This window comes from Acomys minous (genome assembly GCF_964271855.1).
Source record: "Acomys minous genome assembly, chromosome: 3".
NCBI classification, from domain to species: Eukaryota; Metazoa; Chordata; class Mammalia; order Rodentia; family Muridae; genus Acomys; species Acomys minous.
In genome coordinates this window covers 81,749,981-81,767,808 of record NC_140485.1, presented here as the reverse complement: position 1 = coordinate 81,767,808, position 17,828 = coordinate 81,749,981, and the positions used below count along the sequence as shown (strand labels likewise).

Here is a 17,828-nt window from a genome sequence, read left to right as displayed (position 1 = left end):
CAATTCTGCCACCTGAGCAGAAAGAGTGGAGACCATAATTCATTTGACTACTCCCTGGGAAAAGACTGCCGTGATACCTTTAGAGGTCCCATCAGTAAAGACCACCCTAGCATGAGGAATAAGCTGCTTCTGTATAATTTTGGGAAAAACAACAGGGTGCATTTTAAAAATTCAACTAACTTATTTGGAGGATAATGATTGCCAAATATCCTGAGGGTAGAAGACATAAAAATTGTCCATCATCATCATTATTATTTTGAAGCCAAGTTACTTGGGCTGAAGAAAAATGGGAGACGACTAGATCAGGCTCCTTTCCAAACTATGCAGGCTGGATTTCTGGGCCCTAAGTAAAAGAGCTATTACAGCTTGAGGATAAGAAATCACCACTTTAGCAGGCAAAGGCTTGGAGGGTACCCACAAGATAGGCCCGGTCTGCCAAAAAACTCCATTATAATCTATATAGTTAACATGGACCTGAGATAGGGCCTTTTGCAGAAGTTCAATGCAAGTTTGACCCCCACCCCACCCAATGTTAAATGTCGGGCAGAAGTAGGGTCAGGATCTCCTTGCAAAATATCAAACAAAGGTTTTAACTCTCCAGGAGTAATTCCTAAACTGGGACGAATCCAATTAATATCTCCCTGAAGCTTCTGAAAGTCATTGAGAGTCAAAAGGAATGCAACATTAAAGTAACCTTTTGAGGTTTAAAACCATTCTGCAACAACAGATGACCTATATATTGATAAGGAAATTGCTTTTGAATTTTTACAGGTGAGATCTGTAAATTAGCCTGTTTCAGCATCTCCTGCAAGTCAGCTAAGTCAGATAATTCCTTCCCCTCTGTCTGGGCAGCCAGCAAAATATCATCCATATAATGAATAATATATATGACAGGCAAACACACCCTGACAGGCTCTATGGCAGATGCCACATAATTCTGACAAATGGTGGGACTATTAGCCATACCCTGAGGCAATACTACCCATTGATATCTTTTATAAAAAGGAGAGCTGCTGGACAAGATCCTAGAATTTGGTTACCTACCAGAGGAGGAGTCCTGTAGACTTTTTACACTGGTGCTGTTTGCAATTAATTATTGTGATCGGAGAGGAATTGCCCACAGGGGTATAAAACATGAGAATATATTAGTGGACGGCAAAGGAAGCATAAACTTTTGCGATTTCAGGTTAAGCGCCAAGGTTACAATGGGACAGAGGCTGAAGGACCATTGTGGGCCCCTCCCTTTTTGTGCTCCTGAATCCTTTAAAGGTGAAGCCTATGATGCTTTCCCCATTGACATCTGGAGCTTGGGCGTTCTGTTATACCTCATGTCTACAGGGTACCTGCCTTTCTACGGCCATACACGGGCATAATAAAGAGGAAGATAATGTTAGGAACATACTCCAGGAAATTCAACTTGTCACCAGAGCTTTGGGAGGTGATTGCTAACTTGTTAACTGTGGACCCTGGACAAAGGCCAAGAATAGGTGCCATCCTGAACTTCTCCTGGTTGAAGCATGGTGGTGAAGGTCCTCCCACTTCCTTTAAAGACCACAGTGCTGACAGCCACCCAGACCCCAATGTAATGGTCACGATGGGCACCCTGGGCTACAAGCCACGTGAGATAAAGGAATCTCTCTAGGAGAAAAATTTTGATGAGGTGATGGCCACCTACCTCATGCTTAGGCAACAGTCACCCTGTGGCGGCCACTTTATAAAAAAAGTGAAGTCTAACCTTAAAGAGACAACACTGAAGTGGACATCTAGTGTCCCTTCCCTAACAACATTCGTCTTACCCACTCCTGAGAATGACAGAAACTGTAGCAGGAGGAACAATATGCCATCCTCAACTTCTTGAACATGAGTGAAACTCCTGTTCTCCCAATCCGCCTTGTAAGTGTCCAAGAGGACTCTGTCATGAGCGGCACCTCATGACATTTTAGTGACCTGTATAATGTAACACGGGCCATCATATCTTCAAAATTTCTTGAAAGGTACTCCAGCCAATCCTCTTTGGATGTGGTCATGTCTTGTTGTAGAACTTCAGAGAACAAGGTGTCCTCACAGTGTTTTATCTCCTCATGTCCCTGTGCTGGAAACAGTGTTAGATAATCAACATAGCCCCTGAAAAATTAGCTCGTCTCTCCCATAAGCCTCAGCTCAGGAAGACCTCAGTGGACAGCCCCATGAAGTGACACTAGCAGGAACAGAGAACGGCAACACCGCAAAAGAAATCATTTTCCATCTCCAATGAGGAGGCCCAGGATGAGGGTGTACAAAAAGAGCCATCTTCTCCACATACACCCCAGGGAGATCTCGGTGACCAGCACCAGCCTGTACCAGGAGTCCCCTTCAGAAAGCACATGTGGAAGACCTTGAGGAGAGGCTTCCTGAGAGGGGTGGGGGGGCTTATTTTGTTGCGTGACAGGTGAAAAGCGGGAGCGCCTAGCCAACAGAAAAATCCTGGCGAGGAGCTAAAGGAACAGTGTAGTCAGCCGTAGTACCAGGTAGGTGGAGAAGCCACAGTGCACCTCTGCATCTAGGCTTACTTTTTCTTTTAATGATGTCACTTCTCTCTCTCTTTTTTCTTCCTTCTTTCCTTCTTTTCTTTCTTTTCTTTGAGACAGGGTTTCCTTGTTCAGCCTTGTCTGTCTTGGACTTGCTTTGCAGACTAGCCCGGCCTCGAACTCAGAGATCTGCCTGCCTCTCTCTCCCCAGGTGTTGAGATTACAGGCATGTGGCACTGCACCTGGCTTAATGACCTGTAAAGAAAAAAATTTTCCTTTGTGTGGGTGTGTTTGTGTGTGTGTGTGTATGTGTGTGTGTGTGTGTGTGTGTGTGTGTGTGTGTGTGCACATTAACATGCAGGAGTCACATGTCTATACCATCCAAGCCATGGATAATAGACTAAGGTTGCACTTCTGCAGGACCCTTACTAGGATGTACCCTGGCTTTATTCTCAACGTAGCTATTCCACAGAGACCAGGAGTAGTAGTCAGGCCCTACTCAGTGTCTCAGCAGTCCTGCAGCATATTGATGTACTTGAGATGGAGAGTGAGTGAAAGGGATTAGTGATGCTAGGCTGGGAGGAGGTCACAGCCTCCGACCTTGGCTGAGGCTCTGCCATAGACAGTAGGGCCTAATTGACTCGGGTTGAAAGCTGGAGCCAGCTGACACCTCTGGCAGGGTGGTCAGGGCCTCCTCTCTGTGAACTGTTGGATTTTAAGAGAGACTTACTCTGCTACTGTGAGCAGTGACTCTTTGAGCCTTTTCCTTCTGCCACCTCTGGCAACTCAGAGAGAAACCAGACCATTGGGAAGGGTGAGCGTTGGCCCTGCTCCTGGAAGATTGAGGTGTCAAGGGTGCTGGCATCCAGTCTCTTGCCAATGCTTTTCAAGGACCCACGGGTTGCACCAAAAGGGAGACATTTTGAAACATAGATCCGCTGGGTCCTTGCCCATACACAGGAACGGATCACTTCAGGGCCAAAGTTACAACAAAAGTGTCACCTGACTACCTTATTCCTATATTGCTCTACTAAGTGAGGAGGCACACGGGGAGAAAAGTGCTGTGAGAAACAAAACAGACTAAGAAAACAAGGAGAGATAGAGATAGATAGATAGATAGATAGATAGATAGATAGAGAGAGAGAGAGACTGTTTCCACCCCTGAAGTAAGGAAAGCTGTGAAAATAGACTTGGGTTCCTTTTTGTGTGCATTCACAGGAGAGGGGGGAGGAGAGAGAGGGGGGTAGAGAAGAGAGCGAGTGTGTGAGTCACTGTCCTCAGAGCAGCAGCAAAGCTACATGTGAGGTGACATGATGGCTGTGCTCTGCTCAAGGGTGGGGGACCTTTCCATGCTGCTGCAGGCCAGGGCTTTATAAACTCAGAGACAGTGGGGCAGCTATGCTCATGACCAACAGCTCTGAGACTGGAGGGAGCTGGAGAGAACTAGTAGCTTCAAGGCCTTCATAGTCAGTACAGTCAGGCCACCAAGTGTCATTGTGGGTAAGAGGGGCTGTAAGCAGAAGTGACAATGGCACCTGAGCACGTGTGAGCCAGAGACAGGAGGATCATTATGAATTTGAGGTAGGCATGGTCTGGGGAGAGAGAGAGAGAGAGAGAGAGAGAGAGAGAGAGAGAGAGAGAGAGAGAGAGAGAGAGAGAGAGTGAGAGTGTGTGTGTGTGTGTGTGTGTGTGTTCCAGGGCAGGAATGCTGTGAGACCTTGCCTCAAAATGGTGCAGATATTAGGACAGGAATGGTGTGGCATGCCTTTAGTCACAGCAACTGGGAGGCAGAAGCCGGATGGTTTGTGAGTCCAGCACAACACAGAGTCACAAGGAATGATGACAACAGTGAGAGGAAAGCATTTCAAAAGGCTTCAGTCTAAATGAATTGCAAACAGAATGCACCCCAGTCTGACCCTAAACTGAATACAGTGTAGAAAACAGACCCATTTGCTTTGCAGGCTCCCTGATTCCAGTACCTCCAGGACTCTCACCTCCACTAGAAAGCCTGCTGATGTGCCCTGATGTTCAACATTCCCTCAGTTAGTCAAAGGCGCTAACAAACAAGGCCTTATGTGCAAAGTGTTGATTTCTTTCCAACAGGGCACTGTAAAACAGATGAACCAAAGACTCTCAGAGATGTTCCCAAGCAGATGGCACTATGGCAGGGTTGGGCCTTCCAAAGCTTTTACCTTCCTTCATGTATTCCGGAGGGCACGACAGGGTTAAGATTTTTTATTTTTTCTGGTTAATTTGTAGATACTATAGTATGATCGTACCTACTTTTTATCTCAGCACTTGGGAGCAGAGACAAGAGGTTCACTATGAGTTTGGGGTTAGCCTGATGCACAGAGAGAGTGTTCCAGAAACAAGTTAGAGCTTGCCTCAAAAATTACAGGCAGAAAGTGAAATCCAGAGTGAATCCTGGAGGGCTGTGGCACTATGTCCACACACAGTTAGGACTACATGTTAGCTTGTGTCTAGCACAGTGCCCTGGACCCAGTAAGTGTTCAGGCCAATGAAATCACAGTGGGCAATACCACATCTGCGTTACCTCTGTTGGAATCTCCTGCTATGCATACAGGCCACTTGGGATGTGGACAGCAGACATGGTGAGGCTGATTATGTGGTGAGTCTGGATGAGCAGTGTCATCAGAAGCGGAGGGAAGAGCCGGAATGCAGCTGCTCGAAGTCTGTTTCCCACAAGCACCTCATGAAGAGCATCTGTTCCCTGTGGCAGAAAAGTCACCAGGAGGCACTAAGCACCTGTTGGTCCTAACCCTCTGTCACAGCCAGTCCACTGACAGAGCAGCAATGGTAACTGGCAGAAGGAAGAGACCAGGGAGGGAAAGGAAGAGGAAAGTGATCATTAGAAGTGAGCCGAGGCCACTCAGAACAGAGTATATGCTCAGCAAGTCATGGACCAGCACCACATACATATATACATATTGAGAGAGAGAGAGAGAGAGAGAGAGAGAGAGAGAGAGAGAGAGAGAGAGAGAGAGAGAGAGAAAAGAAGAAGAAGAAGAAGAAGAAGAAGGAGAAGAAGGAGGAGGAGGAGAGAGAGAGATTTGACTCGTAATTAAAAGGGCCATTGTTTTCTATTTTATATATCATTACATTAAATTATATTTCTTCACTAGTTTGGATTACTCTAGGTTATTTTTAAAGGACAATGGTAGGACTGTTCATACTGTACTATACTTTACTACACTCTCCATCTCCCTCCATGTCCGTGCCCATGTAGAGATGCACACAGATTTACAGTGGAATGTTAGAAACAAATTTTCAGCCAGGCACCTGTAACCCCAGCACTTGGGGAGGCAAAAGCTGGCGGATCATTGTGAGTTCTAGGCCAACCTGGTCTACAAAGTGAGTTCAGGACAGCCAAGGCTACACAGAGAAACCCTGTCTCAACCACCCCCCCCCAAATGGAAAAGAAAATAAAAAAACCCCTAAACTTTGGAAGAAACTTTGGAAATCTATATGGCACTATCTCAGAAAACTGGGAATAGGGATTCTTCAGGACTCAGCTATTCCACTTCTTGGAATATACCCAGAAAATGTTCCAGCACACAACAAGAACATTTACTCAACCATTCATAATATTATTCATAATAGCCAGAACATGGAAACAACCCAAGTGTCCCTCAGTAGAAGAATAGATAAAGAAACTGTGGTACATTTACACTATGGAATATTACTCAGCTATTAAATACAAGGAATTCCTGAATTTTATGGAGATATAGATTGAACTAGAAAGGATCATAGGGAGTAAGTTAACCCCGAAGCAGAAAGACTCAAATGGTATAAACTCACATATATCTGGACACTAACCTAAGGGGCATGTCCCATGAAAGTCCTTGGTTACCAGGAAAGTGGGACAGAGGGGAAAACTTCCTATTGGGACTCTAGATGAGAGAAGCATGGGAGAATGGGGAAATAGAAAGATCCAGAGGTCCTAGATACCTACAAGAAGAACATTATGACGGGCAGATCTGAGCCCAGAGGTCCTGCTCAAACTGTGGCACCAGCCAAGGACAATACATGCAGTAAAGTTTGAACTCCTGCTCAGATCTAGCCAATTGACAGGACATTCTCCACAGTTGAGTGGAGAGTGGAGACTGCCTTTCACACAGACCCTGGTGCCCCATATGTGAGCACGTCCCCTGGGTGGGGAGGCCTGGTGATACTCAGAGGAAGGATAGCCGACTACCAAGAAGAGACTTGACACTTCCTGAGGATATATAGAGGGAGAGGAGGTCCCCATCAGTCACAGTCATATGGGAGGAGAATAGGGTGAAATGGAAGGGAGGGAGGCATGGGAGGTACAAGGGATGAGATAACAATTTAGATGCAATATGAACAAATTAATAAAATATATATATTTAAAAACTTCTCAGGAAAGAATCAACCCTGCATCATTAACCAGATGCCTCCCTTGCCCTCTCCAACAATTGCCACTTTCCGGCCTGTTCCTCAAGCAGCCATGTTCCCTCTCACCCAACGCTCATTTGGTTTTCCCAACTCCAACGTTGCATGACTTGTGCCTGCAGGTTTCCGCTTACGTATTTTTAAGAGGCTTTCCCTGACTTAGTTCGGCCAGTATGATGGAGACCCTGACCTCTGGCATACACAGGAACCATGACTGAGGCATTCAGCTCCTGTCTCAGCTTCCTAAGTGTAAAGCAGGTGACAACAGTGTCATCCCTGGGCTTGTTACGAGCTAAGGAAGAAAGTGTTCAGGACAATGACTGGTCCGTAAAGAACACTGTCTGCTGTGTACGCACATTTGAGGAGCAGTCTCTGTGGCTGCTGCTGTAGCCACCCAGCACAGTCTGTACTGAACCTAAGCAGCCTTTCCCACAGGTAAGAATATTTGGGCTGATTCCTCTGCTAAACTGTAGGCTCCTAGGGGCTAACGTCTAGTTCTCATATTTACCTCAGCATTTCCAAGTTTTATAGACTGCCAGGTACATGGTACTCACTGAATAAATATTTTACAAGCAAGTGGAAAGATAAATCAGTCACATCTGTGATCCCCTGTGAGACAGGAAGAAATTGTAGAAATGGCATCTGTCTGTTTTCCATTAAAAATTAAAATGAGTGTTTCTGAATAAGGTAGTCATGAAAAACTGAATTGTCTGTCACCCAAGTTAAAAGGATTAAAAGTCAAATTCAAGACTACATCAATGGTCCTAAATGCTTTGCCTATAGCTCAGATTTAATTTAAATTAGAACCCGCTAAGGCATTACTTTACAATGAATAAAAGTAACAACTACAGTAGCTTACACGTGGCCAAACTTGGACTCAAACCCAGTTAACACTACAGAGTTCACACTTCACTTAATTAAATTGGGGGCTAGAGAGATAGCTCAGAGGTTCAGAGCACTGGCTGCTCTTCCAAAGGACCTGAGTTCAATTCCCAGCAACTATATGGTGGCTCACAACCATCTATCATGTGATCTGGTGCCCTCTTCTGGCCTGCAGGCAAACATTAAAAATAAATACATAATTAATTTTTAACAAATAACAGAAGTGGAGGTGCTACGTGTCCAGTCTTGCTATACAATCTGAAGTTAAAACCTACCAGAATTACGAATGGATAGGAGAATGTAGAGAAAGAGGCATCAGGATGTACAGAAAGAGGGCAAAATGCCCAATGACCAGTGGGCAACCAGGTATTTCATGTACTTTGATGTCTTGAGTGACCACGCTAAATTGTAAATTCCCCTGACAGAGCCTCTGTGCCAGAATCTGAATCTTCCCGACTCAAGTTAAGCACAGTAGCAACTTTTCTGGCTAACACTTGAACACTTAAGTTGATGGGTAGGCCCAAATTATGCTGAATTCTTTGGGTACACCTCCCTCGCCATTAAAGCCTTCCAATACCCAAATGAGGTGGGTATTCTCTTTGTTTTACGAGAAGGGGAGGAGAGCCCTCCCTGTTTGCTAGCTCATACCTGTCACCCCCAGGACTGGGAAAGCAGAAACAAGATGGTGAATATGAGGTGAGCCCCAGCTACATAGTAAGACCCTACCTATTTTGTGTGTTTGTATTGGGGTGCATTGATGTGTGTGCCAGTGCACACTCATGCCGAGGTCGGAGTAAACACTGGATGCCTTCCTCACTTGTTTTCCCCTTAGTGCCTTGAGACAGGGCCTCTTCAATGAACCAGAACCATGTTGGCTAGACTAGACGGCTACCTTTTGGGATCTGCTGGTCTCTGCTCTCCAATGCTGGGGCTACATGCACATACTGTAGCCAGCCACACCCTGTGCTAACATTTGCACTCAGATCCTCAAGTTGCACTGAGCCGTCTCCGTAGCTATGTAAAGAAAGAAAAACAAAGCTAAGGTTCTTAAGTAGGTACCGGCTCCTGCCCTAACTAACACACATAAGTGAGACTCCAGCTCCAGACAGTTTCAGTACATGTTCCACTTTACCAACAGATCAAATAGTGAAAGGGCAAGCTTTGCTCACTGTGCTCCCATGATGAGTTACTTCTGTGATCCCAACTACTCCCCGACTAGCGGAAACAAGATATACACCCAAATCGTCATTTTTATAAAGACTACGCTAAGATTCCACCCTACTGTGTCCATTCAAAATCTACCAAGCTTTGCATTGTGCCCGGCACCGTTGGAAGCAAGCAGAGAAATACCACTTAACACAACTCTTAGGAAGCTGACGCCAGGTGAGAAACTAAGATGTGGAGGGGTTAAGTCCCTTGCACCTGGTCTCACAAGGACTGCGTGGTCAGTCACAAGTATCGCTTCAGCACAGGCTTTAGGCTCCCAGAAAGACCTGTGAGTCTCCTGTCCCTGTCAGGGAAGAAGAACCTAGAACCTAAAGAAAGTCCAGCGACATGGTCAAAAGCTTTCACGATGCCAAGGGTGGCTCCCAGACAGGCTGTAGGCTGCCGGTTGCATTCGAATGACAGAAGAAAGCCTGTCATGGGCTCCATGCTGCCACGGTTTTCCCTGGGCCTTGCAGGGACCAGTATGCGCTGCACAACCGCCCACCAAGGTTTCTGGTGGTTGGGATTTCGCCAGCCCGCAGCCCTGAAGCATCATTGGCCCCAAAGGCCTGAGCCCATGCCCTTGCCCAGTAGGAGAGGGGAACAGCGCCTGGCTGGTGCCAGTGTGCTCCAGACTAGGCTCCTGCAGGCGACACTCCGCTCCCCAAGGCCTGTTGGCCAAGGAACCTCACCCGTCGACGCCATTCCTCTGAGCAGGTCCCACCGGAGGCTGAGCAGGCGGACTTCTGCTCCGGGATTGCCTGGATAGACTCCCGGCAAAGGTCAGTCTCGCGGTCCCACGTGGCAGGGCCGTTCCCAACGGTCCCACTTGGCAGGACATTTCTCAACCGTCGCGGTGTGGGGGTATTGAGTCGTGGTGTGCCAACTGCTGCCACGGTTCCTGCTTGGGTACCCGCCATCTCCCCCGTGTCGCAGCCCACTTGGAATCCATGCGCTGTCACTCATGGGTCTCTCCTGTAGCCAGGTCAATTTTAAAGCCACGAGAAGCGTCTGGTTGGGAGGGGAGAGTCATAGTGACAGATGGTTTTGCCTACTTTGGCAAATTCTGATTAAACGATTACTTAGATTGTTAATAACAGACTCAACAGTGAAGTTTCATCCAGTTTTCAAACCAGTGAGCTATACAGTAAGAACTTCATACACTATATTTTGATCCTATTCATTCCCTTCGCCCAACTCCCTACTCACTCGACTTCATGGTCTATTTCTCTTTCCCTTTCTAAAAATAAGAATAAAAAACAAACTAAGTAAGGAGACCTGCCCCGGAGAGTGGCTGACAGACCCAGTCACTCCACTGAAGAAAACGGATTTTCCTTCTCTCAGCAGGTGGTGTCAGTTATGAATAGCTTTCCGGCTGGGGGAGGGGTGTGGTTTGTGCCCACTAAGCCTTCTCTGTGCTGGGGTTTTGTATGGCTCGTGCTTGTGCAGGTCTTGTGACCATGATGACAGTCTCTGTGGGTTCATGTTGCGTCCCCCTTGTAATGCTTGGGAAATGCTGCTTCCCTCTGGCTCTCTCAGTCTTCAGGCTCCTCTTCCGCACAGGTCCATGAGGCCCCATGGGTGAAGGGTGTGATAGGGAAATCCCATCTAGGGCTGAGCTGGACAAAGTGTCTCCTTGTCTGCTCGTTGATCAGTTGGGGGTCTCTGTGTCAACCGCTGTTGCTCCAAGACGCAGCTTCTCTGACCTGCACGTTGTGCAGACTCAACATGGAAGCCAGAGCCGACGTGTAGCTCCAGTTACTGACCGTTCACAGAGCAGCTGGAAGCAGCACTAGCATTCCTCACACATTGTTTCATTTACTCTTTTTTTCCATTGAACTCTGTATATTTACTTTATTATTGTTGTTGTTGTTTAATCAATTAGCTCCATTTTCAATCTTCTTTTTAAAATACTTTTATTTTATTACACATGTATAAAACAAACTACATACAGCAGGGAGGACCATGTGACAATCACGAGAATACTGAGTTCTATACATGTTACATTCATAGTGACTTGGCCATCTGCATTCGTGTCGTTTGAAGTTAGTGTTTTTCCTATCTTGTTGAGTCTACATTTCCAAATGAGATTCAATATCTTCAGCTTTCTGGCCTAATATTTCTGCCAGACTTGTTCTCAGGGCAGGAACTACTGAGGACTTGCTTACCCTGACTTGGCAGAGTGCGGCAGTCCACTCTGTCTGCATCTAAGTTGCCCATTTTTAGGCAGATTCTGTTAGTGGAGGAACGAGGACATTTTGCCCAGTGGTTATTTTGCCACCTTTGAAGCCATGTCCATAAGGAGGCTCTTTGAGGTCGGCTGGGTGTTGTCAGGAGTTAACTGGTTTTGTTATCGAACAAATTTAGGATTGTAAGAACAACTTTAAAGGCCATATTCTGTGTGTCTCTGAGGCTTTTGAAGACCTCATTTAATTATTTTTCTATTTAACTATTTTACCTCATATATCTTTGATAGAGTCATATCTATCTAAGACTCAGGATATGTATTCTTGTGTTACTATCCTGTGAAGTGTGTGCATCCTCAGTATTAGCACTTTAAAAGGAAGGACATATTTCAGCCCAAGCATTCTGACTACAGCCTGTTTTTATTTTCTATTTCATTGCATTTTTTTTCTGAATCCAGTGCCTTTATTTTTATTTGATGATGAACAGGCAGCTCTAGTGCCCTTTGCTCACACCACTGAGAAGCAGCGAGCTTAGAGTCTCTCCGTGGAAGGCATCTGGACAGTAGCTCTGTTCTTTAGAAGACTGACCAGGCATCAACACCTGTGCAGCCACCAGAGCAAGCTGAACCGTCAGGGCTCAGCTGAGGTGGGAGCCTTGGGTTGTCTCCTAAACACATCTCAAAAGATGCCACTGCCTAGTTCTGGACTGAGTCTCCTTGTTAATCCACCTACAGACCCTCTTCCTGTGGACCGGGTTTTGGCAGAATGTCATCCTTTTCTGTGTTGCTGTTCTTAAATCGACACTTTAACTCCATCAGAATACCAGGTGCCCCCATAGAGGGAGCCTGACAAAACACAAACAGGATGTGATTGTCTTGAATCTAAGGATGGGCAGCAGGAAAACTCACCCTAAAACATCTGTCTTCCTGTGGCTCAGGACTCCCTGTGAGGGGTGGGAAGGAAGAGGAGAAATGGCATGCTTCGCAGGACTCCACAATACTGCGCGTGGGAGGGACCCCAGGACTGCTGGCCTCTGCAGGGCCCCTACTTCCAACACAGCTGCTCCCGTACAGCTTGGGCACATAGTCATCCCACTCTGCCTCGTAGCACGTGCCTGGCCACTGGGGCTCCCAGGTTGATATTTCTTGCTTAAGGCCACCACCTCGAACTTGCAGTGGACTCCAGACCTCTTGCTGGGAATCAGCTCGGCACCAATCAATGGTTTGTCTTGTACACAAGCTAGATGTAATGGAGGCCTGTGCCACTGGGAGGCCCAGAGCCCACCTCATCTGAGAGGACCATGCCACTGCTGATGTCACTGTCCCTCTCATGTTGACCACTAGAAAATGGTACCTCAATTTGGGGTCCTCCTGCTAGGAGCATCAGGGTCTGTTAGGACCAGGATCTAGAGTTTTCTTGGATTAAGACCATACAATGAAAGGCAGCTAGGCCTATTTGTGACCTGGGTGGGCGTCAGCACTTTGCCCAGCTTGTCCACCTGTACATGCTGCATGTGGCAGCCACCTCCAGCAGGCTCAGCGGCCCTGCCCACTGGCTGATGTTGGCCTGCATGGTGATGACAGGGTGGAGGGCACACACGCTGAGTCCGGAGTGCTGTGAACCCAAGATGCTTCTATGGCTTGCTTTTTAGCTATTGTGAGCATATAGTTTTACAATATGGTAATACTTTTTTTTCATATTGCCCAATTTTTTGTTTTTGAGGCAGGGTTTCTCTCTATAGCCCTGACTGTCCTGAAGCTCACTATGTAGACCAGGCTGTCCTCAAACTCAGGTATATGCCTGCCTTTGCCTCCTGACTGTAGGGATTAAAGGTATGGGCCACCACCACACAGCGGCGCAAATATTATTCAACTACGCAGGGGAGGGTCAGTTCTGTATATAGTAGGTACCAGTCCTCCAGATAGCAGCCATCAGCCCTACGCAGTTATTTCACTTTGAACTTAGTTAAACTAAGTAAAATGTCAGCATCTGCTCCCCCGCCGCATCAGATGTGCTTCAGATGCTCCCTTGCTCAGTCAGGGTAGCTGCTGGATGCTGTATCAGGTGATTTTAAATTACAGGGTAGAAGTTTTCATTATCCCAGAGGGTGCTATTGGGTAGTGCCAAACTAGTATACACTTGAAAGGACTCTACCAATTCAGTAATAAGACAAGCCAGTGGAGTGCTAGAGAGAGAGCCAGCTGTTAAGTTTTTAGGAATTTTTGCAAATTGGCTAAATATAGCTTTTTAAGATGTTAAATTATACAGCCATTTAAGTGAAAGAAAACACGCTGAAAGTTTAACTCTTCATTTCCTGATTTTATTACATTTACCATTGTCTGAGCATTTGTGATGGCCTATATGCATGTAATAAATACCTCACTGGTGGAATGTGATGAGAGAGTATATATACCACGGCACAGTTTGTTTACAAAAGTAACATTTGTCATTTGATTTGGCCACATTTATTTACACCACAAAATTTGCATATATGGTAAAGCAGAGCTTGGTTTATTGTTTTGTTGATTATCTAACCCTAATAAGGGGAAACGGTTACTAGAGATTCCATTTTAAAATATGTCACCTCTGGTATGGTGGCGCACACCTGTGACTTGTCATACAGAGACAGGAGGACTCGAAGTTCAGAGTCCCTTTCAGCCCCATCATGAATTTGATGCTGGTCCTAGCTACCATACACGCAGAGTGTTATGACTACAACACTGACGTTGTGGATAGTTTGACTTTGTCTTTTTTGTTACAGTCATGTCTTACTTATTGATGTAAATGAAAAGAGTGGGGCTGGAGAGATGGCTCAGAGGTTAAGAACACTGACTGCCCTTCCAGAGGACCTGAGTTCAATTCCCAGCAACCACATGGTGGCTCACAACCATCTGGTGCCCTTTGGTAGTTGTACATGCAGGCATGTCATTGTATACACAATAATTGAATCTTTAAAAAAAGAAAAGAGCCATTGATCAGTGTTCCCTTAAGAAATATACTTCAAAGCTGGGCACAGTGGCGCACACCTGTAATCCCAACACTCTAGGCTACACAGAGAAACCCTGTCTTGACAAATTAAACTTCAGGTTGAGCTCAGTGGTAGAGGACTTGCCTAATATACATAGGAACCAGAATTAGATCTTTTTTTTTTTTTTTTTTTTTGGTTTTTTGAGACTGGGTTTCTTTGTGTAGTTTTGGTTGTCCTAGGCTCACTTTGCAGACCAGGCTGTCCTGGAACTCACAGCAATCCAATTACCTCTGCCTCCCAAGTGCTGGGATAAGGTATGCACCACCACATCCGGTGCCTGAGTTAGATCTTTAGCACTAAAGAAAAAGAAAACACACAAGGGACTGGAGAGCTGGCTCAGGGCTCAAGAGCTCTTAATGCTCAGGAGGTCCTGAGTTCAGATCCCATCAACCACATGGTGACTCACAACCATCAGTGATCAGATGCCCTCTTCTGGCCTGCAGGTGTAATGCAGGCAGAGCACTGTATATATAGTAAATACATCTTTGAAAAAGAAAGGAAAGAAACACGACCAAAAATCAGGCTGCAGTTGGAAACTCTTTTGTTAAAACATATACCAACAACCAAGTGTGGTGGCTGATGCCTGTAGTCCCAGCACTTGGGAGGCAGGTCTCTGTGAGTTTGAGGCCACCCATGCACATTTTATCAAATTTATCAAATATTTATGCAAATATTCATTCTAGTCGTTGGTCTGGTTTCTGGATTCCTATACACCATTAATACTGGACCATCACCAAGTCTAGTCCTGGATATCCTGCTGATGCCAGGAGCCAGGGTGATCTTATGGTCAGGCTCCAGGCTGCTGCCCACCTCCCAGCCCCCAATGTTAGTCACCCTGAGGCTCCACTGGGCTTGACCTTTATGCTTGTAGTCTTCAGGCAGCACCGCTGGGCTTGACCTTTATGCTTGTAGTCTGCAGGCAGCACCGCTGGCCCTCAGTGTCCCTCTCCCAGCAGAGCAAGCAACATGGGCTGCAGGCCAAGGGAGGCCCGCTGGCAGGAATAGGACTGGCCCTGCCCAGTAATGAAGCCAGTGCTACAGGACTGGCCTGTCCATGTGCTCCAGGAGCTTGTGTAGATGCAGTAGATGTTGGGGTGCCCAACTCAAACCACCGGATCTGGACCTGGATGGCAGCCTCAGCTTTCTTGAAGGCCAAGTAAGTTTTTTCTTAATTAAATCATTTGAAACAGGAAGATTCACCTTTTTTTCTTTTTCTTTTTTCTTTTCTTTTTGTTTTGGTTTGTTTGTTTGTTTGTTTTGTTTTGTTTTGTTTTTTGAGACTGGGTTTCTCTGTGTAGCCTTGGCTGGCCTGGACTAACTTTGTAGACCAGGCTGGCCTGGAACTCACAGTGATCCACCTGTCTCTGCCTCCAGAGTGCTGGGATTAAAGGGGTGCAGCACCATGCCTGGCCTGATCAATTTTTAATCCGGATTTTCTGAAGTGTGAAGATTCATGCCCTCTGCTGGCAGCCTATATGAGGACATAAAGGAGGAAGCTCTCTGGGTGCCTGATTGCTCTCACTCCCACTAGCAAGTCCATTCTTTCCCTGGCATTACAGCCCACTTCTTCTGAATTCTAGCATACTCTGAAGACCGGCTGAGACATCCAGCCTCTCATCACTGATTCCTGGACTTTCTGTTGGTAGACAGCCATTGCTGGACCAGCTGGACCACAGCCTGTAAGCCACTCTAATTAAGTCACTCACATAGACTCATTCTATAAGTTCTGTCCTTCTAGGGAACCCTGACTAATACATTTACCAAAATGAAAACTGGCAGCATCCAAAGCCACAGCTAAAGTTTACGCACAACCTTTAACTGCTCTGACTCTATTTTTATTCAAACACAAACACCCAGAGCTCTGGTCACTGTTGGCCCCTCAGACATTTTCAGATTATACTTATTCATTCTTTATTCAAAAGCATTTACTGTGGTATGTGTTTTAGCTGTCACGCTAAAGAACAGAGATACAAAGATTAACAGCCAGTATGTGGTTTCAAACTGAGCACATTTCAGGACTGAGGCAGACAGGTAAATAATGCTGAGGACGAGGAGACTCTACCTGGCACCCGTGGTGTGCATGGCTCATGCTGAGTTACAGCACAGTCAAGGAGAACAGTGAAGGATGGTGTGAATGCCTCCTCCTCAACCACCCAGGCTACTCACCTTCAGGCTGAGATAACTCAGCAGGCACTTGAGGACCTGGGCCATGATGGCTGCAGCCCTTTCCTGTTCATGGTCTTTTTCTGACTGTAGCCAGGGGTCTATGTGCTGTGAAAATAAATAAGGAAGGTCAAAGGGAGAAAGCACATCCCTGTTTACCTGAGCAGACAGGGAAGGATGCAGAGAGAAGATGAGGCCCAAAAGCTAGAGCTCCAAAGCAGCAGCTTTTCAACAGAAGAAATGGTGAAATTAACTGCCAGGACAGCAGAGTGTAAAGTACCGCGGCACAAGAGCCAAGACTGACTGTGGCATTGATGTACAAACAGAAGAGGAGCGAGACACAATGTCCAGGTCAGGTGTGGCAAGAACAAAAGCCCCCTGTGCTCAGGTGCACAGGGCTTCTAAGTAAGGGTCCCTCTTCCTGGGGTGGCTGCATCTTTAAAAGAAGCAAGAACAAAACACTTGAGTCTCAGTGGATGAAGGTAAATTCCTAACGCCCTATTGATAGGGAGTATGTGCTGGACAGTCACAGGTGGAGGCGTGTGGTCACTTTCCATGTGAATCCTACAACATAGGAAGCCGCCTACTCACTCACTTAGATCAACTCTGGTTCTGGGTCATTCACTAAACTTGTCTATGCTATAAAGGAACAGTACAGGAAATTGTAATAATGGTTTGTTCCACTTATTAGAAGCTATTTGTTCCATATTCATAGCAATTCATAGTGATTGTTGTCTCTGTGGACAGCGAGGAAATCACACCGTGTTCCAGAAGGACTTGACAGCAATGAGTGCTGGGATAAAGGTGTGGGCCACCACTCCCGGCTTGGATGCTTCTTTTAGCTACAATGTTGCCTGATGTAACTTAATTCTTAGTAATTTCCTTTGTCCTCTGGCATCTTATTTACCTTAAAAATGCTGTCAAAATTATTATTGAGAGGATCCAAGATCGCCGTGAGCAGTGTGGACAGTGTTTAGAAGTTCCAGTAAACAATTCGGGGAACCAGGAACACCGAGGTCCCCACAGCAAGGCAGCAGCAGTGCTTCACGGTTCGAAGGGACCAGGGTGCAGAGGACCTGCATGCCCCTGAACATGGGAGGAGTGTGGATTTTCTTTGATTGGAGCAGCAGTGGCAGCACCAGCAGCTGCAAGAGCGGCAGCAGCAGTGCCTGAGGTTTGCAGCTCAGAGCCTGCCCGTGGAGGTGATTGGTGTGGTGGCTGGTGGGAATTGCCGCGGGAGAGGGAACTCTGGACAGGATTTGGGTCGCGTGGTGCCCTGAGACCCAAACTGGACTTGGCGGACAGTTCAGCCACTGAATCCCAAATTCAGCTCAGTGGGCAGTTCTGCATGAAGAGCCAGCTCAGCTCAGTAAGCAGTTCTGCCCGAGACACTAGCTCAGCTCAGTGTGCAGTTCTGCTGCT

The 17,828-nt window shown here is 46.5% G+C and overlaps 1 protein-coding gene and 1 pseudogene across 2 annotated transcripts; both read right to left on the bottom strand.

The window, feature by feature from the left end:
- Nucleotides 1-531: 531 nt before the first annotated feature.
- On the bottom strand, nucleotides 532-10,125 carry LOC311593239 (uncharacterized protein). Its single transcript, XM_084774439.1, has 3 exons — nucleotides 9,722-10,125; nucleotides 5,062-5,238; nucleotides 532-2,762 (listed from the first exon to the last, which is right to left on the bottom strand). Exons 1-2 carry the CDS (start codon nucleotides 9,947-9,949, stop codon nucleotides 5,080-5,082), a joined length of 387 nt encoding a protein of 128 aa, XP_084630565.1. The 5' UTR covers nucleotides 9,950-10,125; the 3' UTR covers nucleotides 532-2,762; nucleotides 5,062-5,079.
- Nucleotides 10,126-12,007: 1,882 nt separating this feature from the next.
- On the bottom strand, nucleotides 12,008-12,787 carry LOC311593808 (phosphatidylethanolamine-binding protein 1-like; annotated as a pseudogene). Its single transcript has 2 exons — nucleotides 12,264-12,787; nucleotides 12,008-12,060 (listed from the first exon to the last, which is right to left on the bottom strand). The product of its transcript is annotated as a phosphatidylethanolamine-binding protein 1-like (transcript).
- Between the last annotated feature and the right edge of the window lie 5,041 nt (nucleotides 12,788-17,828).